Genomic DNA, 21,327 nt, shown 5'->3' with positions numbered 1-21,327 from the left:
GTTAGTAAAATCAAAACCAAAAAACTCTCCATTAGACTAGAGCTAGGAGCTACTTTTCCTCCGTCTTACTGATAGAACCTTTTCAAACAAGACAAAAGTGTTGCTGTTTGCTCTAGTCATATCGACTTGCCTGAGGGTCTGTACGTTGGTCCAAAATTCCTTTATTTTTCACAAATAGAGTGTCTTTTTAGAGAGGCTAGAGAAGCTTTTCATGCAGTAACCTCACAAGAAAGCTCGGAGACTCTTGGACTGTGGAGAATGTCTGTCAAAGCGTGTGCACTGAATGAAAGCTGTATTGTACAGCTGCTGAATAGAGCGTTTCTGTGGTCCTCTACTTGTCCGAGCACATCATGTCCACTCTGCTTCAAAATACTGCGCGTTTCCTTCACTTCACTTTCCATTCAGTGACATTAAAGGAGCTAATTGAGAAGAAGAATAGGGAGGAAGCACTCAAATCACGCACACTCAAATCTCTTGGGTCACGAGTCGGTCCGCTTCTACAGGCGTAGTTACACAGATTGAGATGTTACTATAAATGTAGACTTAGACAAAAAGGTTAAATTATTGGCCTGACGTGATGCGATTGTTCTTTGTTTAATCATTGATCTGAAATTGATTTTCTGACAGTTTGAAACACGCCAAGTGGGTTATGTGCAGTCGAGTTACTAGAATTATCCGTGTTCATCTTTTTGCTGAAGAGTCATGTGTAGAAGCAGGGATTTGTATAGGTAACATCAAGTAGTTAGTGCATGATTACGTTTACATGACACCGCCACAGCAAAGGCTGAGATCACCACTGCTTTGAGATCAAATGAAACTAAATTAGAACTGCAATTTTTGTTGACTACAAAAGGACAAACTAAGGTGCACTACTGCGAAATTTCAACCCATATAGTTTTCTGTAAAGAGTAAGAACTAAATATTTTGTATTAGATTTTTATTTTACTAGATACACTTTACTGAGGAAAAATTTGTTTTTAAATATCGACCCAAGGTCACCGTCAACCTGTTTGGCAACCTACGGTCACCTTTAAACAATTTCAACAGCGATGATATGTACTGATGTTATTAGCGGTTGTAGTCATTTCTATATAAAATAGGTCTAGAACACACATTTTTATAATTTTTCAGCTGATACTGAAACGCACATAAACAATTTACTGACATTCACTCAATTTGATTTCATTAAAGATCCTATGGCCTGAAAAATTCACTTTATGAGGTTTTTTAACATTAATATGAGATCCTCTAGCCTGCCTGTAGAAATGGCGATAGGTGTATAGTCCAGCTAATCACAACAATGCATATACAATAACACATGATTATATATAAATCATCAGTTTGTTGTTTTACACACAGGCACACAGACATTATTTCATAAACGACATAGTTGTGAGATGCAAAAAAACTTTAAACGCACTGATAACAACAAAATACTTTTCTGGTAAGTGTGCAAACGCAAGCATTTTTGACGATCATTTCTGTCCAGCCCGCACGTTTTAGTGTTTTACCACAGCTGTCGCTGGTGTTTTTTTCACATCAGATATGAGATCATATTTCTAAAATACAACTAATTTCTAAAAGGTGTACGACATTGGACCTTTAATCAAACACAATTTTATTTACACTTTAATTTTTAATTTTATTTACCCAATTTTTTCTTTCTCTTTTGTGATTACTCTTGCAGTATTTAACAAAATTCTACACAAGCCTTCGCTAAAAAGAATGAAAATGCTGTCAATTTTATTCCGATCTTTACATTTTAATTTTGTTACATTTTGCCAAAAAAACTAGCAAGTAAAACGTAGCTATCCAAATATATAAGCCTAAGATAAATTTAAATAAATTGTAAATAAATTCGTATTGATATCAAAGCTGCAAAAATTAAACATGTTAATATGTTTAAACATTATTTCATTCTGACATTTGCATGTAATTAGAACTAGCAGCTAAATTTCAGTGAAAGCACTATAAATACTATAAATGATAGGAAGAAGTAAACAGCTATGCAAGAAGCATTTAGCCTCATCCTGTAAGCAAACACAAAACAGAAATGAGTTAAACAGCCGGCGAAGGTCATCCGTCTGTGGAAAAGAGTGGAGTTTTCCACTCGGCTCTTGTCCTCTCTCTCTCTCTCTCTCTCATCTCTCCTGCACAATGAAGAGGTGTTTGCCAAAGACATTTCATCATGTCATCAACTTTACTCGTCGTCTGAGGTTTTGATGATGGATGTTGGCAAGTTAGAAAATGTGATGAGCAGATTATTAATTGACTATTGATTGAGGACAAAGTTTTCCCTCTTGAATGTGAAATCAACAGCTCTGAGAGTCGCTATCCTTCGCTGACATAAATCATTTTTATACAGGACAAGGCCATGATTCATTCTTAACTGCAGCCGCACACTGTCACCAGACCCAGAAGAGGAGGTCCTAGGGAGCTGGATAATTTTGTCTGACTCAGAACGGGTGAGAGGAGTAAACACTCACACACACACACACACACACACACCTTGAGATGACCGCCTCAGACAGTGAGTCAGGTGGGCATTTCCACACTCCACAGTAATGTCTGACAGACAGGTAATAGGAGACACACATCCCTGACAGACAGGAAGTGGGAGACGAAATACATAAATAGACGTGCACACTCACAGAAACACCATTGCACGCCTCAGCACCTACTCGGCTGACAGAGAGTGGCGTCAGCAGCGGCCCTTGTGTCAAACTGTGTAAGCAACAGTCTGACACACACACACACACACAGACGCACACAAAAACAGTTCCCTTCCCGCCAAGGTGCCAGGGCCAGACCTTCTCCATGTTTGATTTTGTTTGTGCGTTTTCTTCTTTCATACCAACAAAGCTAGAAATAAATATGCATTCAAAAATGGTAGCGGTGTCCCAGTGCTGTCAGGAAGCTGTCATGTCGTCCTGCTGAATCTGACACGCACATAAACACACTCCCGGTCACACCTCGTTTGAGCCTCAGATGTGGGAATGAAAGAGGGCAGACTTCATAAAACTCTTTAGAAATACATTTTATTAATCACAACGTTTTTTCAAAACATGAAAATGTGACAAAAAAAAGCATTATTTGTAAAATGGAGGAAATGGTTATTTACTGATTACCTTCATCTTAAAGTTGACCTATAAGCTTTTTTTTTTTTTTGATAGTTATACATAAATACATATATATAAAACATTTATATATTATATACTATATATAATAATTATATACTATAAAATATATTTAATATATTATAACAATAATAATATATGTGTGTGTTCATATATACACAACAAATATACACATTATGTAAACAAAAACTTTGAATTATTTTTTTGACAGCACTAAAAATATGTTTTTTTGGAGATATAGAGACATAGAGGTATACAACAACATGAGTGTAAGTAAAGGATGAAAGAATTTTCACTTTCAGATAACAGACAAACTAATTTTAAATTCTAGTTACATGCATACTCTATCCGAGCAATCATAAATCATCTGGACTTGTGTATTTTGTTCTTTATGGAGCTTCACACAGAACATGATTTTGCTGAGTGCGACATCCTGGTTGACCCTGGAACAACATTGTGATTAGCCAATCAGATTTGAAGAACCAGTTTATAGTTTTTAGTTTATAGTTCAGTGTTTGCTGCTTGTATATCAGTTTCATTGATAATTAAATCTGATTTTAGCCATTACTCATGGATGAGGTTAGGTTCAAGCGTAGAGATATAGTCAATTTTTTATTTTTATTTTTTTGATTAAAATATTGACCACATAGAACTCAGTAATATCAGGACGTGCGGAGCTTCACAGCCTTTGGTCACTACAAACCGTATGTGGAGCCACAAAAATAAATAAATAAACAGTAAACTCTAACTTTCTGCTTCAGTGTTTTGAGCAGAAATAATGAAATTTTCAAACGATCTATTCGTTAGAATAAGCATAAGTTCTATTTCTGCTTTTCCTCATCCACAAGTAAAACAAAGACTGCATCAGAGGCTGTTTGTCTATCAATATTTAATTAAGCATATTTCAATCTTTACTTTGCCAGTTCATAACTCTGCTTAAATATTAAGATGAATCAGACCTCATTTAGAGAAGAGCGGGTATATTTTAGTGCACACAACACTGGAACGTTGGTTGCTTTTTCTTCCAGCGGAGCCCAAAACTCATTTCCTCCTCCTCCTCCTCATAGTGAGCGTCACTGACTCTTTCCTCCAGACTGGTGTCATGACACTGTATTGATCATGTTCCACCCACTCCGCTTTCCTATTCCCACTTTTCATTAATATTTTTGCAGAAACAATCTGCTTCTTTTCTTTTTATACTTCTCTTCCTCTCACTCTTGCTCTGTTCACCTGTTCCATTGATATTTCTCGCTGAAAACACTTTTTCTTCATTCGCTCTCTTTCCCGGAGCCTGAGGGCACTGGCAGCAATTAGCTGGAGTTCTGTTGTTCTGGGTGAAAGCTGCCCTCACAGGCAAACAGATTCTCTCAAGGCTCAAGAAAACGGAAAAAGCCAAAGTGGAAAAACACACCAGAACTCACAGATGGAAATGCGCTACATGATGTACGGTTGATGGTGTTGGTTTTTTTTTAAAGTGCGTGAGCATATGTGTGTTTGAGACTGCAGTCATCACTGAGCGCGTCTTAGATCTGTGTGCCCCAACTCTGTGAGGTAAAAAAAAAAAAAAAAAAAAAAAAAATGGATATACTGTGAAAAATGAGATTTCCCTTTGGTGCTGTACTGGCAGGAAACCAGTGTTGAATTCCAGTATCACGTTAACAAGCGCAGTGTCAATCGCGGTCAGCAGTATGTATGGTAGTACTCTGGATCATGTGCTGGTAGAAAAAAAAAAAAACAGGAGGATTTTTATCGGTGAGGTCAGTCATGTGTCAATGCTTTATGGAATCAAATACAATAAGTTTGGGGTTCTTTTATGTTTTTGAAAGTTTTTATTTGATCAAAATATAATGAAATATTAGAACAAACTGAAATAACCTTCCTATTTTAATATGTTTTAAAATGTAATTGTACGCGTATTAGGGCAAAGCTTAATTTTGAGAGGCCATACGATCATTCAGAAATCAGTCTAATATGCTGATTGGTGTTCATGAAACAGGACTCTTCGATTAAGCGAATGTTTAAAAAAAAAAAATTTGCAATAGTTATCTTTTGAAAAAATTATAATGGTCTTTATTCAGTCTGTTTTTCTATCCAGCGACATAAATAAATTGCTTAAATTACACAAGCAATTATATGATTTTGCTAATCACAAGAACATGTGAACCATAGATTAAAGAAAAGGTACAGGGTAATGAAAGCATCTCTGAAAGTCTTGATGTTCATTGGTCCACCGTGAGACAAATTGTCTATAAATAAAGTTCAGCACCGTTGCTGTCCCTAGAAGTGGGCGTACTGCAAACATGACTGCAAGAGCACAGCACAGAATGCTCGGTGAATGCCAAGTGAAGCTCAACTGAAGCTAGCTGATGCAACACGACAACGAACAAAACACAGGAGTGATTCAATAACAGAACGCCTTCAAAACGATTCAGATGCTTTGGCGTGACCTTGAGAGAGCAATTCATGCCAGACCTCACTGGAAAATTGACAGCAACGACAGAGGAAAGATGCAAAATTCCTCACTGTCCAGGTCTGATCTCAGAAACAATGTAGTGGAGGTTATTGTCACTGGTCAAGCAGTTATTAAATTCATGTGCATGTGGGCGTTTAAGTTAGTGGCGTTTAAGCGTACTGTGATTGTCTACTACTGTGACATAGTTAATTCATATCAAATTTTACAGATATCCCATCATTCACATACAGGAACGATGTGTTCACAATTATAAGTAAGGAATGATCACCAAGTGCTCCACTTTAGGATCAACATATAAATCAAATCAGTAGAGCTGGCATGGAATGGAAAGCACAACATATTATGATTAGGCCACAAAACGTGAACAAATACTTGCACATAGTCTCAGGCCAGGGAAGAAAAGAGATGGCACGTCTTGAGATGGAATTAAAAAATTTGATATAATTTGAAGTGGCAAGCTGTAATGTGTGTCTCCACAGCATGAACTAAGTGAGAAAGTTAGTAATGCAAAGAAGTGCCAAAATGTGCAACCTTTAGAAAATGTTCAGCCAGAAAAGAAGCATTAGAGGAGAAATATGTCTGTCTTTATTCCTGGTCACAATCAGGAATACTTACACAGACCAGTTTTTAGTCAATTCAATGAATCATTTTTCAGTGCAGTTATACAATAGAAAAAAATACACAAGTTATCATTTAAAAAGAGAAAGCTTAGCTAGAACATTTCCAATTTAATTACACTTTAGCAATTTAAAAAACCTCCAAATTAATTAGAGTATAAATTTACAACAAGGTTATTTATGTTAACATTATGTGCAATAGATTTAATATATCTATGTTAATATTAATTTGTACATAGACAACTATTAAGCCAAAAAAGGTGTAAATTGATGGCCAAAATGCATAAAAAAAAGTTTTCAGTTTTTGCTTGACAATTGTGTTGTGTAAAAGCCCATTAAAGATGTGATTGACACATTAGTTTGGAGTGAATTGTTTAGTCCAGCAGTGATTTCACTAAACGGCACATCTGTATGTAAAGACATTGAAAACAGCAAAGGTTTGAGCAATAGAGTGGCTACAATACAACAACCCCTCTTGGGAACATTAACAGCGCCTTTGTTTCCATAATGACAAATTCTTCTCACTTCTTCACACGTAATACAGTTTATGAGAAATGATGTCTTTCACTTTTTATCACTACTGTCAGCTGCTTTGCCATAGAGGGCTCAGCATTACATGTTTCACTAACGCAACATATGTCGTGGCATAAAGCAGTCTTCACTCTGTGTGAAGATGGAGGACTGAAGCGAATTACAAAACAAAAAAAGAGAGAGGAATCTCATTTTCTAGCAGTTTGTGCTTTCTAGCTGCATTTCGACAGCGTGCGATGAGTTTTTATGGAAACGTGTGCTCGCGTGGCATGAAATAACATGGCATTTCAGCTCGACTGACGAATTTTATTAAGAGTCTTTATATCTGGGGCCTTAAGCTGCCCTGATCAGCATAATCCCTGTCCAAACAACAGATAATGAATCTGCCGCCGAAACAGCAGGCGACTGCAGGAAAACCCACTGCTGATCTGCAGAAGATGAGCACAAATTATTGGATTTAAACCAGCAGGAGAATTTCTAATGGGTTTGTAGTAAGACTCCCAATGTTCATCAAAAGTGTCCTCTAGTTCGGGACAGACAGAGAGAAGCTTTTCATTCCACTGACACACAAAGATTAGATGCGCTAATGCGAGTGATTTACATGAATATGGCCAAACACGGGCAGAAACCGACTTGAAGCAGCATTGCGGTTTACGAGTGGCAGAGAAAAGGCTCGTCTACATTAAAACGTCTCTCTAGGATTACAAAACAATAGAGTGATACAACCAAATGCTAATTGTACCACTAAATGTGTCCAAGGACACATTTGATAGACGCCTCGTAACAATTTAATGTCTCTTATGATCCTTCTACATGAAATATGATTATTTTCTCTCCTCAAATGCACAATCTGTGCTCTGTTATGCAGGGAAGCGTTCCCTGGTCTTTCTGGCTGACACACACAGCTCAATTCAAATCACTGCAGTCTGCTTTGGCCCAAACTGATCCAGTCAAACATGACACGGGCCATTGCAGCAACAGAGTAGAATGAATGAGGACAGCAGTTCATCTCTCTCTGCTGCCATGCTCTGGTGGATCGCTTTTGAGTTGGGAAATGAATGCTTTGTTGATGTAAAGCCAGAGAGAGGCTGCCTTTCTGTATTCCTAAGTCTCTAAAGCATCTGCGCGAGGTCTGGTAAAGCATTTCTTAAACTGTAATGTTAATTTCGTAACCCGAACAATTTTCTAAGTGTACAAACGCATTTTCTGTGTCTGCAGAACCTCCTGCCCGCGCCTCACGAATGTTGCGTGTTTTCACGTGTGGTGTCGATAACTCACATAGACGGAGATAGGAACCGTGTGTTATTCGGAGGTTTTGGATCCGGTCCGTCTTCTAGAGGAGTTACTCCAAAAAAATGTGGTGTCCGAAGTTCTGCGTTCCTGCGTTTAAGCCTTATTAGACTCGACTGAAGTGGGATCAACCGTGAAAACACCATCCAGCATTATGGACGCCGCCATTTCACTTTACTCATTTTAATAGCGAAATGGTCACTGGTGGTTTTCGTGATTATTTTCACGAGTTGACGATTAATTAATACATCTACTTTAGACAGTTTGAGAAAACAAGAACAAAATCGCCTTTTGTTCCTTTTTAAATTCTGATAAATGGTTAAAATATTATTTTGTTTCTTGAACATATTTCTTGAAATGCTAAAGCCAGTGGCAACACATTTCTTTTAAATGTCATTCCTTTCAAATAGAAAATGTCACATACTACTGCACGGTTTGAAAAAACAACAACATGTTTAAATGTTCAATTTAAGGCGACACTACATTCCAGAGTTGACCCAAACATGTCTGAGTGTGTCCTTATTTTTAAAGTAAGAATGGGCACTTCCATTTTTATTTTGATTGTGCAAGGCGGTCACAGCCAACGTTTAAGAAACAGTCAGTTATGCAGCTTGTTATTGTGAAGTGGTAGCCCTGCTGAAGAAGAAAAGAAAGGCTGGTTGGCCGGTCTTAGCTGGTTTAAGCTAGAAGTGGCTGGTTTGAGCTAGTCTCCCAGCAGGCTAGGCTGGTTTTAGCTGGTCGTTCAAGCTGGTCTCCCAGCTAAGACCAGCCTGGCATGATTTGGGAAATGTGGCAAAACCCGACTAAAACCAGCCTGCTGACCAGCTCAAAACAGCTAACCAGCTTACCAAATTTACTGCATTTCTAGTTATTTACATGTACACTTTAATCAGGGCAGATGCCATATTGAATTTTCCCAGGATGAAATGTGGGAGATTACAATCTGTTCAAAGCTCCTAGATTACGTTCACAACTAAAACTAAAACTGGAGTCTCTGTCTTTTGGAAAGTTGTTTTGTCAGCCGAACAGTTGGTATATTGTTAAACAGTACAATCCACTGAACACGATGTACTAACCCTCAGCCTCCTGTTCATTGCTGTCAAAAATTAAATATGGCCATTCTCAGACTAAGGCCTATAGTGGCTAATGAATCACAAGTTTCACAATTTAAGTACTTTCTGTGTGCTTTCATGAAGGGGAAAAGTTCACCAGTCCAGTACTGACTGCACCGACCTCACCAAATTGTATACTAGGAAGGATATGATGTGATAAGACGTGTCTAGCAAACATCATTCATTATTATTCTAGCAATTTTGTCAAATTAGATGCGTTCGGAGCTGAGTGCATGCGTGTGTTTAATGATGTAGCTGACCATAGCACAGTGAGCTCTCAGCTTGTCTTATGGCCATCAACTCTAGAATCTACTCCATTATTACTGCCATGCTGTGCTCCTGTCTGAGCACCTCATTTAACTGATTGATACGAGGATGCAGGCGAGGGCTATTCCATGCACAATAAAATGACCACGACCATTTTATCTCTCTATTTTGGCGTTTAAGTGAAGCTGTGAATGTGGAGGGCTGCAGAGTGACAGCTGCAACAGAAAGACAAACAGAGTCAGTCTGAGTCCTCAGGCTAAAATGACTCAATGCACCCGCTGCTTTTATACTGTTTCACAGAGCCATTAAAACCTGCAGGTCTACTGGAGCAGGACTCAAAGGGAGAGGAAAGATGGAAAGAGACAAAGACAGAAAGAAAAGAAAAGCGGGCCGGCAGGAAGAATAGGGGAAGAAAGGGAGAAAGAGAGATAGAAAAAGCTGCTGCGTCTGACAAGAACCGACATGTACAAGCCCCTCAGTGACTTCAGTGCTTGACTGGAATAACCCTTACCTTCAGCACACAGGCATGATAGGACTCTTACTCTCTCTCTCTCACACACACACACACACACACACACACACGCTGTGCCTCGGGCCGGACTGGGTCAGATTCTCGGATAGATTGTCTCTCCTGTAAATTCTGACTCAGTTTGTTGGAGGTAGATGGGGATTTCTCTGTGCGTTTCAAAAGGTCAAGTGGAAAACAAAACAAAGGCAGTAGTATTCAGAGAGGCTGCACTGTAGTTATGTAATAATGCAGCCAAATGGAGTAACAGGAGAACAAGTACTGAACCCAAACAAATAGATGAAATTAGAAGAGTGTTATAGAATGTTCAAATCAAGACAGAATTTCACTGGAATTTTGACGTGATGTGATTGGGTTCCTCATTATGAAAAACAATAAATATATTGTTGTCCATACAAACGGATGATAAAGTTCTGTTTATTATAAGCATACACCGCATTCGTTGTCTGCTGTATTACATTTTTAATAAGCCACTGTCACACTAGACAAATTTCTATGGAAAGCGCGATGGTCATAGTAAGGCATCGCGCTTTAAACATATACATAATGTAAACAATCTTTTCATTTTGAAATTCGAAATTACATTACAATCTGTTCTGCCCAACAAAAACTAAATTCAGTCATCACAAACTCTCTTAAAGTCACAGATGCTCCTATTCCTTTTGGAATAGATTGTCATTAGAATTTCACAATGTCCTCTACAATCAATTTAAACTGTGATGTCACAAAGTCCTCCTGAAATCAAATCAAGTGGGGAAAAATCCTTTATCTGTGTAATTATTTCCCAATCACTGTCTCAGTGCTTTCTATCACGAGGAGGATGTGAGGCATAAATTTGATGATTAACTGGATGGCTTTCGTGCTGTTTGCTTTGTGTAGGTCACGGCTCACCTGTGAGAGTAGCATGTAATCTGGACCGAAGCGCTACAGTGATTCTGGCTGAGAAATAGATGTGCCTGTCACATCAAATTAAATTTTCGAAGAGCTGGTCTGGACCTTGATGAAAAGAGATGCTTCTCTACAGCAGAAAACAGAAAGAGAGCGAGGAAGGTGGAGCAGTGTAAAAAAAAGAACGAGTGAGAGAGACCAGGTATGAAGGACAAACAGAAAGATATATCAACAGGCTAAACAACAGCCTCACAGGTGTGAAGCAGTCTGCCTTATAAATGCTATTAGTAGTCTTTTATCTGAGTCGACAGCACACTAAATGCAGGGACGGCCCCTCTGGAGTAATTGGGTGGATGCATGTCTTTGCTCAAGGGCACAGTGGTGCTAGTGGATCTGTTTAACTCTCCAGTTCATAGGACAGTGTCATCTTGATATAAAACCATGAGCCTGTGATAGCCAAGGCTTTTTTGAAACTTATAAAATAACGATATTAGTTTAAATTGAATTCAAATATAATAATGTAAATGGAAAAATGTAAATGGGATAATGTAAAAAAAAAAAAGTTTTCAAAAATAATGTTTTTTATGATGTTATCAGGTTTTTATTGTCTTAACTTTTTTTTTTTACTTAGCCCTTAACCCTCACCCCTAAAAAGAGCTAATAAAAACATATTTAACTTAAAATTCATATTAATAGACGTCTAATAAATAGCCAGCACTTTTTATTTTTTAAATTTATGTTTTTCAACTCAACCGTATGGTTAAGATTTCAATTTAAATTCAGAGAACTATTTCATGAGTTATTTTGCAATAATAAACATTCATTTAGCTTTGTTAGTATCTTGGACACATTTCTTAACCTTCACGATCCACAAAGATAAAAATGTATATTTAAGCGTCTGTATAATAGGCTTACTACGTACACTATATACATTTTGCCAAAAGTTTTGGGTCAATAATTAATCATTTCTTTTTAAACCTTGCCTTACACACAGATGTTGTCATGTTAGAATAGAAAGGGTTCCTGTCCAAACTCTTGCTATATAATTAGGAGCACACAATTCCCTAGAATACAATTACATGCATAAATATTATGGCTTATGCTCATGGAAATGACTAAAGTAGTCAGATCTGTTCATCGGAAGGGGGTGACCCAATACTTTTGGCAATATAGTGTATGTAGGCGTATGGTAATACATATGCTATATTATGTCTTTTACAGATGTATCAACCATACAGTCACGCAGGATTTTGAATAATTATGGTAAATAGTCATTTGTGCGTTTCTCATACGTTTTGCTAAATTTCTGTTCTTTAACCCCTAAGCTATTCACATCATGCTTTCATCCCCACTTCCCTGATTGCTTGTTTGACCCTATTATTTTTTCTGTGTGACTAACTGAAGTTTGTAAACTGCTCCAGTCTTTTGAACACTGGAAATACCCAAAGCCCTCATGGCAACAGCAGACCCAGGGATGGGACAACACAGCCATGAAAAGACTGCTCTCTCATCTCTTCCTTTTGATAGATTTATTCTCTATCATAGTAAGCTCAACCGCACGGTAGAGATATCAGTTAAAGGGCCTAAAAAAAAATGCAGCTTTTGAGATGAATTGGAATGCACGATGAAAAAAAACACATTTTTGAAAATTGTTAAAAACAAGTTATCTGTTTTTGCAAAATCATTTGTAGCTTTTCATTTGTATGGGTGAAATGATAATGAACTTTCTTTTATGCCAAACACCTTTAGGATGTTAAGTAAAGATCATGTTCAATTCAGTTTTGAAAATATATTACCTTAAATATATCAAAACGTAATTTTGGATTAATAATGTGCATTGCTAAGGACAAGTTGGGTAGCTTTAAAGGCGGTTTTCTCAATATTTCGGCTTTATTTCATATATTTCCTTTCCTAGTTTATTAAATATATTTCAGTTTTAACCCTTGTGACTGGTTTTGTGATCCAGGGTCACATATAATGATCACATTTTTTAATGGAACTACTGAAGCCAAAAAAGAACCTTTATTTTCAAGCAAATCAAAATGCAATACAAGATTGTTACTAAAATGTAATTGTAAGATTGGGCAGGCTTTTTAGATTTTGTCAAATCAGCCTGTGTCTTCTGCATGTAAATGAACACAGCACACGAGCCAGGATGGCCGAGTCTCGAGCAAACGACTCTATCGAACTCGTTAATCTTAATGAGTCAGTGAAATAGATTCACATGGTACATGTTCATTATCGCTTTGACTCCCGGGGTCAGTGAGCCATTCACAACTTTAGCACTGAATCTTATGTCCGATACGAAACCATCCAGAAACCATTACTGTGATGTAGCCTATATGTTTGAGTGTGTCAACACACTAATGTGTCACTATAATGTGACAACGTGTTAAACAGTCATCAACTCTGGGATATTTATGTGGCACAAATGCGAACGGGAGACTAAATTCATTTACATAACTAGGAAAACGCACTATTTTAACTTTAAATAGACCAGCTAAATGATTTGATCAAAAGCAGCAACACTTGTAAGTTATCAGCTGAAATCATTTTATTGATTATTAAATGCACTTGCTGCAACTTACATAGAAACTTACATAGAAAATAGCTGCCTCTCATCTGGCAGTGCCACATTTTTAAGACTCCATTTCACTTTTTTAACAGCAGAACGCGTCCTGTCTGAATGGTCTCTTTGGACGTCTATAAGACCTTGTCTGCCCTCTGGGAACATGTTTCTCTCTCCCTCGCTCTCTGCTCAGAAGAATCTTTGACAAGAGAGATTAATCTGAGATAGAGGAGCATAGAGTTTAATGTTTACACCCACCAAACAGATTCATTAGAGGAATAGAGGAAGCACACAGTCAGGGACAAAACGCTCATTTATCACGAAGCGAAATGATGGAGAGAGGGCGAGGTGGAGAAAGAGAGAGGCGCAGATGTTAATGCACTGTCCGTCTGCTCTGCAGAGAGGAAGCTAACGTCGTAGTGTTAATTGTAGCGAATCATATTACAGGCTTCTCGTCCTCTGGAAATTAACACCATTCGGACACAGAAAAATAACATCTATTTCTGGTCATTTGTAATTCACTTCTTCCTGCGTGCGAAAAAAATGGGAAAAGGTTGAAACGTTCCAGTTCTCGTGTCAGTCGTTCGGGCCTAAATTCTTTCAGAGGTGACTATGATCATACACTAAACACACCGACTCTAATCCATCAGAGGAATTGTATTATATTTTAATATATTGTTTCATTACTTTTACCAGTTGTGCGTGTACACTGGTTTATAGATAATATAAAGGCCTATTAAAGCAGCATGAAGTAGATTCAAGGCGTGGAGTAAATTTAGTCACCAAAAAATTAAAGAAAACACATATAATGTGTACACACACACACACACACACACACACACGCATGCACAAGAGTCATACAGGCTTGTTAGACAGAAACAACATGATTAAATGATAAATGATTTTCATTTCTGGGTGAAATTTGTTTTTAAATTTGGCCCATGACCTACAGAGAAATATTTAGAATCAAAAATATCAGATGGGTATTACTTTAGCATCGTTTTAATCTATTACAGTATTAATCAAAGTTTTGAATTAGAGTTTTTCTTTTTCTATTTTATCTTAAAACCCTTCTTTTAATGTGCTTTTGTCATTGTTGTTAGTTTTTCCACAAACATTTATATTTAGCTTTAATTATATATGTAAATATATACTTCAGTTTATTTCATTTCGGTTATTTTTTATTTAAAAAATGGTTTGTATGATCAAATTTGTAATTTAATATTTTAGTTTAGTTTAAACTGTTATAAAGCGGCATCCGTGTAATGCGTTTTATATATTGACTATAAGTGATTCTGACAGACTTTGCATTGATGAGAAAACAAGTAACAGCAAAAGCAATAGTATGTTATTTCTCTTAATAGACAAGATTTGGAACGCTAGAAAGTTCTTACGCACCAGCTGGTCATTGAGACCTGAAGCACAAGACACTATTCATCAACCTCCACAAGATGCCAAAAACACATAGAACAGAGCATCTCTCTCTCCTTCACACACACACACACACACAGCTGTGTCCTGATGAATGCTCCTGATTTATTCTGCAGGAACTGGGATCATTTGTTACTTGCGACACCCCTCCTCTCTTCCTCTCTCTTTCTTGCTTTGATAAAGCTGCCAGCTGCTCCAGTTACAAACACTCTTTTGATCTCTCGACTTCTGCTGGCCAAAACCGACTTCCGCCTTCGTACAAAACTCCCGAAAAAATCTTGGTGAAAGCAACAGACACTAGAGGAGCCGTAATTTCGTCTAGCCATACTTTTTTTTTCCAAGCATTCATGCGCCGTTACAGCAGGACAGATCAGTGGTAATTCTGTTATAGCTATTAAATTCTCTACAGAGGTACATTACATGAAGTAGATAAAACCGGACTGTGCAAAAACGAGTCGACATTTTATCAACATACACACACACACATCTTTAGATTGCATTTCAGAGTCTCATTGGTCTCAATAAATGCATTGAGTTCATAACATCATTCATCAGTTTCTGGCCTACAGGTCAGACTTCATAAAGTCTGCTTGATTTTACACCAGTAAACACAGACTTGATTCTCAAACCTGTGACATTTAAGACTCGCTGCCATTTCTTTAATTGAATGTAACTTACCTGAACACAAGGCCATGGATTCAAACGGCAGAGAGTTTGATCAGATGTCCTCAGCGAAAAACAATCATCTTAAGAGCAATCTAACAGCAGCGCACAGAAAGCACCGGCCTTTATGGCCCACAATGCAAAGCTCCTTTTAGATCATTTATTTTTGCCATGAATCACAGGGATTTTTTTTTCTCTATACACAAAAAGACTTATTGTAAATAAATGTACAGTTAATAAATATATTATATATTGTAGATATATATATATATATATATATATACAGATATAAATAAAAGCACTGTCAAATAATCTGTGCTGTGTGTATTTATGTATATGTAAACATACACATGTATATGTCAGAAAAAACATTTATATATTGTATATTTCTAATTGAGTTTATTTCTATATACACAAGTATACACAGAACACATACATTATGCAAACAAACTTATTTTGAAAAAGATTAATTGCAATTAAAAAAAATTAAGTCTAGTGTATGTGTATATATATATATATATATATATATATATATATATATGTATACACACTATTAATTCATATTTTATATATAAAAATACTTGTGTATAAGTGATGTCAAATGACTGAATGATATATCTATATATACACACACACACACACACAAAACCTTTGCACAAACCTGTTTTATTAAGATTAAAAAAAAAAGCTGCTCTTAAGCTTTTTATATGAGAAACGCGCTACAGCTCTCCCCACAACTGACCAAACGCTTTTATAAACCACAAACAATCAATGAATTATCAAAATAATTATTTAATGACTTGAATGCTGGTGATTGCGACTTGAGGAAACATTCCCTGAGGACAATTTTGCTTGTGAAACCTTCCCTTTATTAATATAATATTAAGGCTTTGTTCATCGCTCTTCAAAATGAAGATGAATACAACTTCAGTAAGTCAACATATAATGCATGTTTTCCATTCTGAAGCTTCACTCAGTGGGATAAAGGTGGTCTTAAAAAAAAAAAAAAAAAAAAAAAAAGAAAAAAAAGCTATTTATGCAGTTGCAATGCATTTCAAATTAGTGGAAAATTTAGGATTAGAACGACAAAAAAACAAAAAAACAAAAACACATTAATACACATTGTGCTTGTGCTGTTCACAAAACATTTCCCCACAGAAAATACTGAATATATAAAAAGAAAAACAAATTTCACTTATCCTAAATCTCATACAGTGAGGACACTGCCTTTAGTCTCCAAGGCAACAGCACCCAAGCAAATACTACAAGGGCAGACTAGTTTGTTAGTACTTTAGTTCACTTAAATGCTCTGAAAGCAAACAGCCAGCAGCCCTTGCAGACACCTCATCTCACCGCCGCATCTGCAGGTCAAACCAACTCCAACTCCAACTCCACGCGAGTCTGACGCAGAGCTGAGATCAGATGCTCTAGACAATTACGGGCAGGATGGACATTCAAACAAAATACCTTTAATGGCAGCTCACCGGGACTTTAAAAAGAAACAGCACTGTTTAGAGTCCATTCGAAGATTTAAAAAAAAAAAAAAAAAAAAAAAAAAAAAAAAAAAAGATCCCAAATTGGACTAAGTATTTCCAGTTATCATAGGGTCTGTAACAGAAAGAGTTGTGCTTTGACTTTACAGAGATCTTAGCTCCCAATTACATCCAGTTCTAAAGAAAGCAGCGTTCCACCCGACCCCCAAACAAAACAAAAAGGAAACACCAGTAGCACCATTAAACTGCGTGAACAGTGAGGCAGACAAGGCATGGCAGCACACGCTTGGGAAGATTTCTACAGCGACAAAGATGAAAGTGCAGGAGCGGAGTGAAGGACGGACTGCCTCGTGCACATTTACCTGTTAGACTGCGTGGAAGTGTGTGTGTGTGTGTGTGTGTGCTGTAAATGTGTATGGACCTCTGAAAAATGCATCTGATTGAACGTGTGTGTGTGTGTGTGTGTGTGTGTGTGTGTGTGTGTGTGTGTGTGTGTGTGTGTGTGTGTGTGAGAGAAACTGTGAGGGTGTTCACACACCAGATTTAATTGTGTTAGTCCGTGAACCAGACCAAGGTAGTAATTCATTAAACTGGTTAAAAAAAAAGAACACAACACAAAATAATATCAGCAAAGTTAGTAAAATTCTTACTAAGAATGTTTATTAAAATAAATGCCAAGGAGGTTAATAAGAAAAAAAATAACAGCATACACCATAAAAACTAAATGCAAGCATGTAAAAATACCTATGACAAGAGGAACTAATAAGTCGCTAATGAGTTAAACAAGCTAAAGAATCAGCAAGAAAACAAAATAACTGTAGGAAAAGGCAACGCTCCCAATGAGAGAGACAGATTTGAGTAAAGAGTGGGCTGAGAGGGAGGGCAGAGGAGAGAGGACATGGAGGAGAAAAAAAAAAGTGTAGTGGGTTTCATCACAAAAGGATATCAGAAATAATGACTTGTACATAGAAAATGAAGTTAGAAAAATACATTAGAAACCTGTAACAATGGCTGTAATTTACATTATTACACATGTAGTAGGCAGGCAGAAGAGAACAGAGTTTTCTCCATACACCTGATAGACTAAACCCAACTCCAAAACATTAACAGCATGTAGTAACATGGCAGAGGGGATTCCTTTAATACTGTCCATTTCTCTGTAGTCATCTTTGCTCCACTCTAATATTGCATTTCATTATTTCAAAAACATGTATTTAACACTGAGAGAAAAAAAAAAAAAAAAAATTGACCTTTTGTAACACAAGTGACTACATCAGAGACTGCCAGGGTTACAGGACACAAAGTTGAACGTAATCTTACTGAATGCGGTGAACACCTCCGGTTGTTTCAACGACTGAAAACTGCTGATCTCGAGTGTGTGATTTGATACTGTGGCTCTGATGAATATCCCAGTGACCTTCCTCTCAGTAATACTTTGAGTAAATGCTAGTTTTCCCCTCTCCAAGCATTATTTGCTCTTTTCAGATCAGTGCACTGTAAAGCTACATCTATCCTTTGCGAAACACCAAAAAGGCTGAATACTCCCCCCACCTCCCCTCTTTCTTCCAGTCTTTTAAAACAAAAGCAAAAACACTTCCTTGGCGTAAAATAAAGTACGTTTTGGCAAATACGATCGAAAAGCTTCCAGTTTGCAAATCTTGAAACAAGAGGAGGTTTCAGGAAATGTCCAATCGTTTGAGAAATCTCCCTTTTAAACACCTGGCAGACTTCCACATAATTGGCAGTTGTTCTTGACAAAAATCACAGTAACCAAATACATAGACAGCATTGCCGATTTTGTCCTCATAGTATAAGAATAACAATGCAATAAAATAAAGGAGAAATAAACACTTTGTTCAAATGGGGATAAAAAAGGAAAAAAAACTAAACGAAACAAAAACCAACAAAACAAGACTTCAACTTAATTTTGGGAAGACGAATCATGGCACATAGTTAGCTGGTCAAATGACTGCTATTCCTTTGCATAGAATAGATTCAGTGGCACAACACTGCAACAGCCTCGTGGTTTAACTCTTGGGGTGCTTCCTCTTCACAAGCCCTCCCTCGCTCTGCGCTATCCTAGTTGGTGCTGGATCTTATTGAACAGAATGTAACACTCGGAAAAGAAACGACCGTCAATAAGGCACTTATCTCTCTAACTGTACTCCTCTCTCCTCTTCACGTCATGCAATTCCTCAAAAAGGGTTGACTATTTTGGTCTGTTTTTCTTCCCCCTGGCCAATAGTATCCAAAGTCACGCAACCTTTCTTTACCACCTCTCGCTGTACTATTCTACAAATGTTTTTTTATATATATATTTTTTTGTATTACGTTTCATATTTTGTAACTGCAAGTTAAGTATAAAAAGCTAAAATTGCCAAAAATATATATTTCTTCTCCAGCACCCTGTAAAAGTATCTAATTTTGATCTTTCTGTATTTTAATATGCAATGACATATCTACATTTGTATACATTTTATATATATATATATATCATGTATGTATAAAGCAATTCGAACAGGCAGACATGGCTTTCACATCCTATGTTTTCTTGAGAGGGTGTATAGAAATGAGAGTGGGCTCAGTAGCTGGGGGGTGTGCAGGACACATTGTGGATGGGCAATTTGAAAAGAATCGAAATTACTCGCAGTCGCTTCCCACTCGTGAGTTTCGCGATTCACGAAAAGGCGAGAACACCTGCATTTCGTTTCAGCTCGGTTCAATTCGTTTTGGAAGGTGGGGCGGGGGAGAGAAATTCCAACAGAATAAAATAATAATCAAAAACGTAGATAAATCAACAGAAACCAAAATAAACCGTGTACACAGCAGTGAGGTTAAACCCTCCCCCGTTCTGTCTACCTCATTCATCTTCCTTAGTGTTCATTGCTTTTGTACATCCTCAAGGAAATTAGCGTCTTGTGGGACAATCCATCACCATTTCATCCATCTTTTGATTTGCTATTATAACAAACAGATACAGGCATGACATCAAACCTTTTCAAACTCTAGACTAAAATGACAGAACCCTTGGCGGTTAGATACATACTCGTATATATATGAAATTCATTAAATGGAAACCCTTTGGCTAAATGCGCACACATAATACTTTTTTTTTTTTTCTTTTATCTCACAGCTCATTCAAAGAAAGATTTGTAGAAAGTTCAGGCACTGTATGTGGGGAGGGGTTGAGAGTTTTTGGGATGGCATAGTTCAGTAAACTGATTCCGGTTCATATCCCAGCTGTCCAACCCTGAATATCCTAGATTTGAAGACTCCAAAAAACACTTCACCCCAAACAACTCTTGCCCTGCCTGACTCTGCCTATCGCCCCCCTCCTTCTGAGCTGGCACATACACTGCAATGAGCAGCTCGTATAAACCTGCAAATATTGCCAAACGCTAATAAGATACATGGAAACATAAGAAACAAAATAGGGAGAAGTAACAGAACAAAGAAATCAAAACAAGCTTTTTGCAGTCTGTCATTGTCATAGCCATGCTCTAAGTCAGCTGGACAGGCACACCCAGAATGTGTCAGCACAGTAAAACTCATCAACTGAAAAACACAGATTACATCAGAGAAGGACAGGAAATACACAAGTTGGTGTGAGTGCAGATTTCTTTCCTTCTTTTTCTTTTGCTGATTGTTCATGGTGACCGTTTAAATGGGTGGGGTAGCATATAGAGATTATCTGGGTGCCCTGTTTAGCGTTATATCTGATAAAAGCAGGGTCACCGAGTTGTATTTTTTCTCTCTTTTTTTTTTTTTTTTTTGTTTAATTGGAGCTTTGTGATTATAAATGCATTTAAGGGCTGAATTAGCAGAAGACGCTTCTTTATTGCTTTTAAACTTCAGTGCAGATTTTTGGGCAACGCAACATCACTGTTAACATCCACCCAGTCATTTGAGATTTTAAAAGAAAAAGAAAGAAATAATAATAGTAAAAAAAACAAAAACAAAAAACAAAAAACAAAGAGTATCATCGTTGTTATCGCTACACAACGTGTGTTGGTATGGAGGGTTGTTGAGTTTTATGTTGGTTTATGTTAGGATCACTGCTCGGACAGGTGCCTCTCTCTCTGCGTCCACCAGGCTAGCAAAAGGCAATTACCAGTTAATCTGATCAGCAGGCAGGCTTGGGCGGCTCATCATTGGGTGAAGAGTTCAGAGTTCAGAGGTCATTTGTTAGTTGCCGGTGGCGGCTAGGTGGTTAGGAACAAAAACAAAAACAACAAAAAGGAAAAAAAACAAAACAAAAAAAAAGGTAGAAAAGATATTAGTTAGCAAGAAGAGACCGGAATGACATCATTTAACAGCAAAATGAATGCAA

General features: G+C 37.2%; 1 protein-coding gene and 1 long non-coding RNA gene across 5 annotated transcripts in view; both read right to left on the bottom strand.

The window, feature by feature from the left end:
* The window catches only part of LOC122362386, a 46,983-nt gene extending 36,996 nt beyond the window's left edge, over positions 1-9,987 (bottom strand). Inside the window, exon 1 of the long non-coding RNA XR_006253100.1 lies at positions 8,037-9,987. This is a non-coding gene — a long non-coding RNA (uncharacterized LOC122362386). The remainder of the gene's footprint in view (positions 1-8,036) is intronic.
* A 7,633-nt stretch (positions 9,988-17,620) lies between these two features.
* Positions 17,621-21,327, bottom strand: part of qkia (QKI, KH domain containing, RNA binding a) — a 59,606-nt gene continuing 55,899 nt past the window's right edge. For all 4 annotated transcript variants that reach the window (XM_043263260.1, XM_043263262.1, XM_043263261.1 and 1 more), the window contains exon 8: positions 17,621-21,199. In XM_043263260.1, the coding sequence (XP_043119195.1) occupies positions 21,183-21,199 (17 nt within the window). In that variant the 3' untranslated portion in view covers positions 17,621-21,182. The remainder of the gene's footprint in view (positions 21,200-21,327) is intronic.

The sequence above is a fragment of the Puntigrus tetrazona genome, chromosome 17 (genome assembly GCF_018831695.1).
Source record: "Puntigrus tetrazona isolate hp1 chromosome 17, ASM1883169v1, whole genome shotgun sequence".
NCBI classification, from domain to species: domain Eukaryota; kingdom Metazoa; phylum Chordata; class Actinopteri; order Cypriniformes; family Cyprinidae; genus Puntigrus; species Puntigrus tetrazona.
The sequence above is the reverse complement of the archived record's forward strand: the minus strand, read 5'-3'. Positions and strand labels throughout refer to the sequence as shown.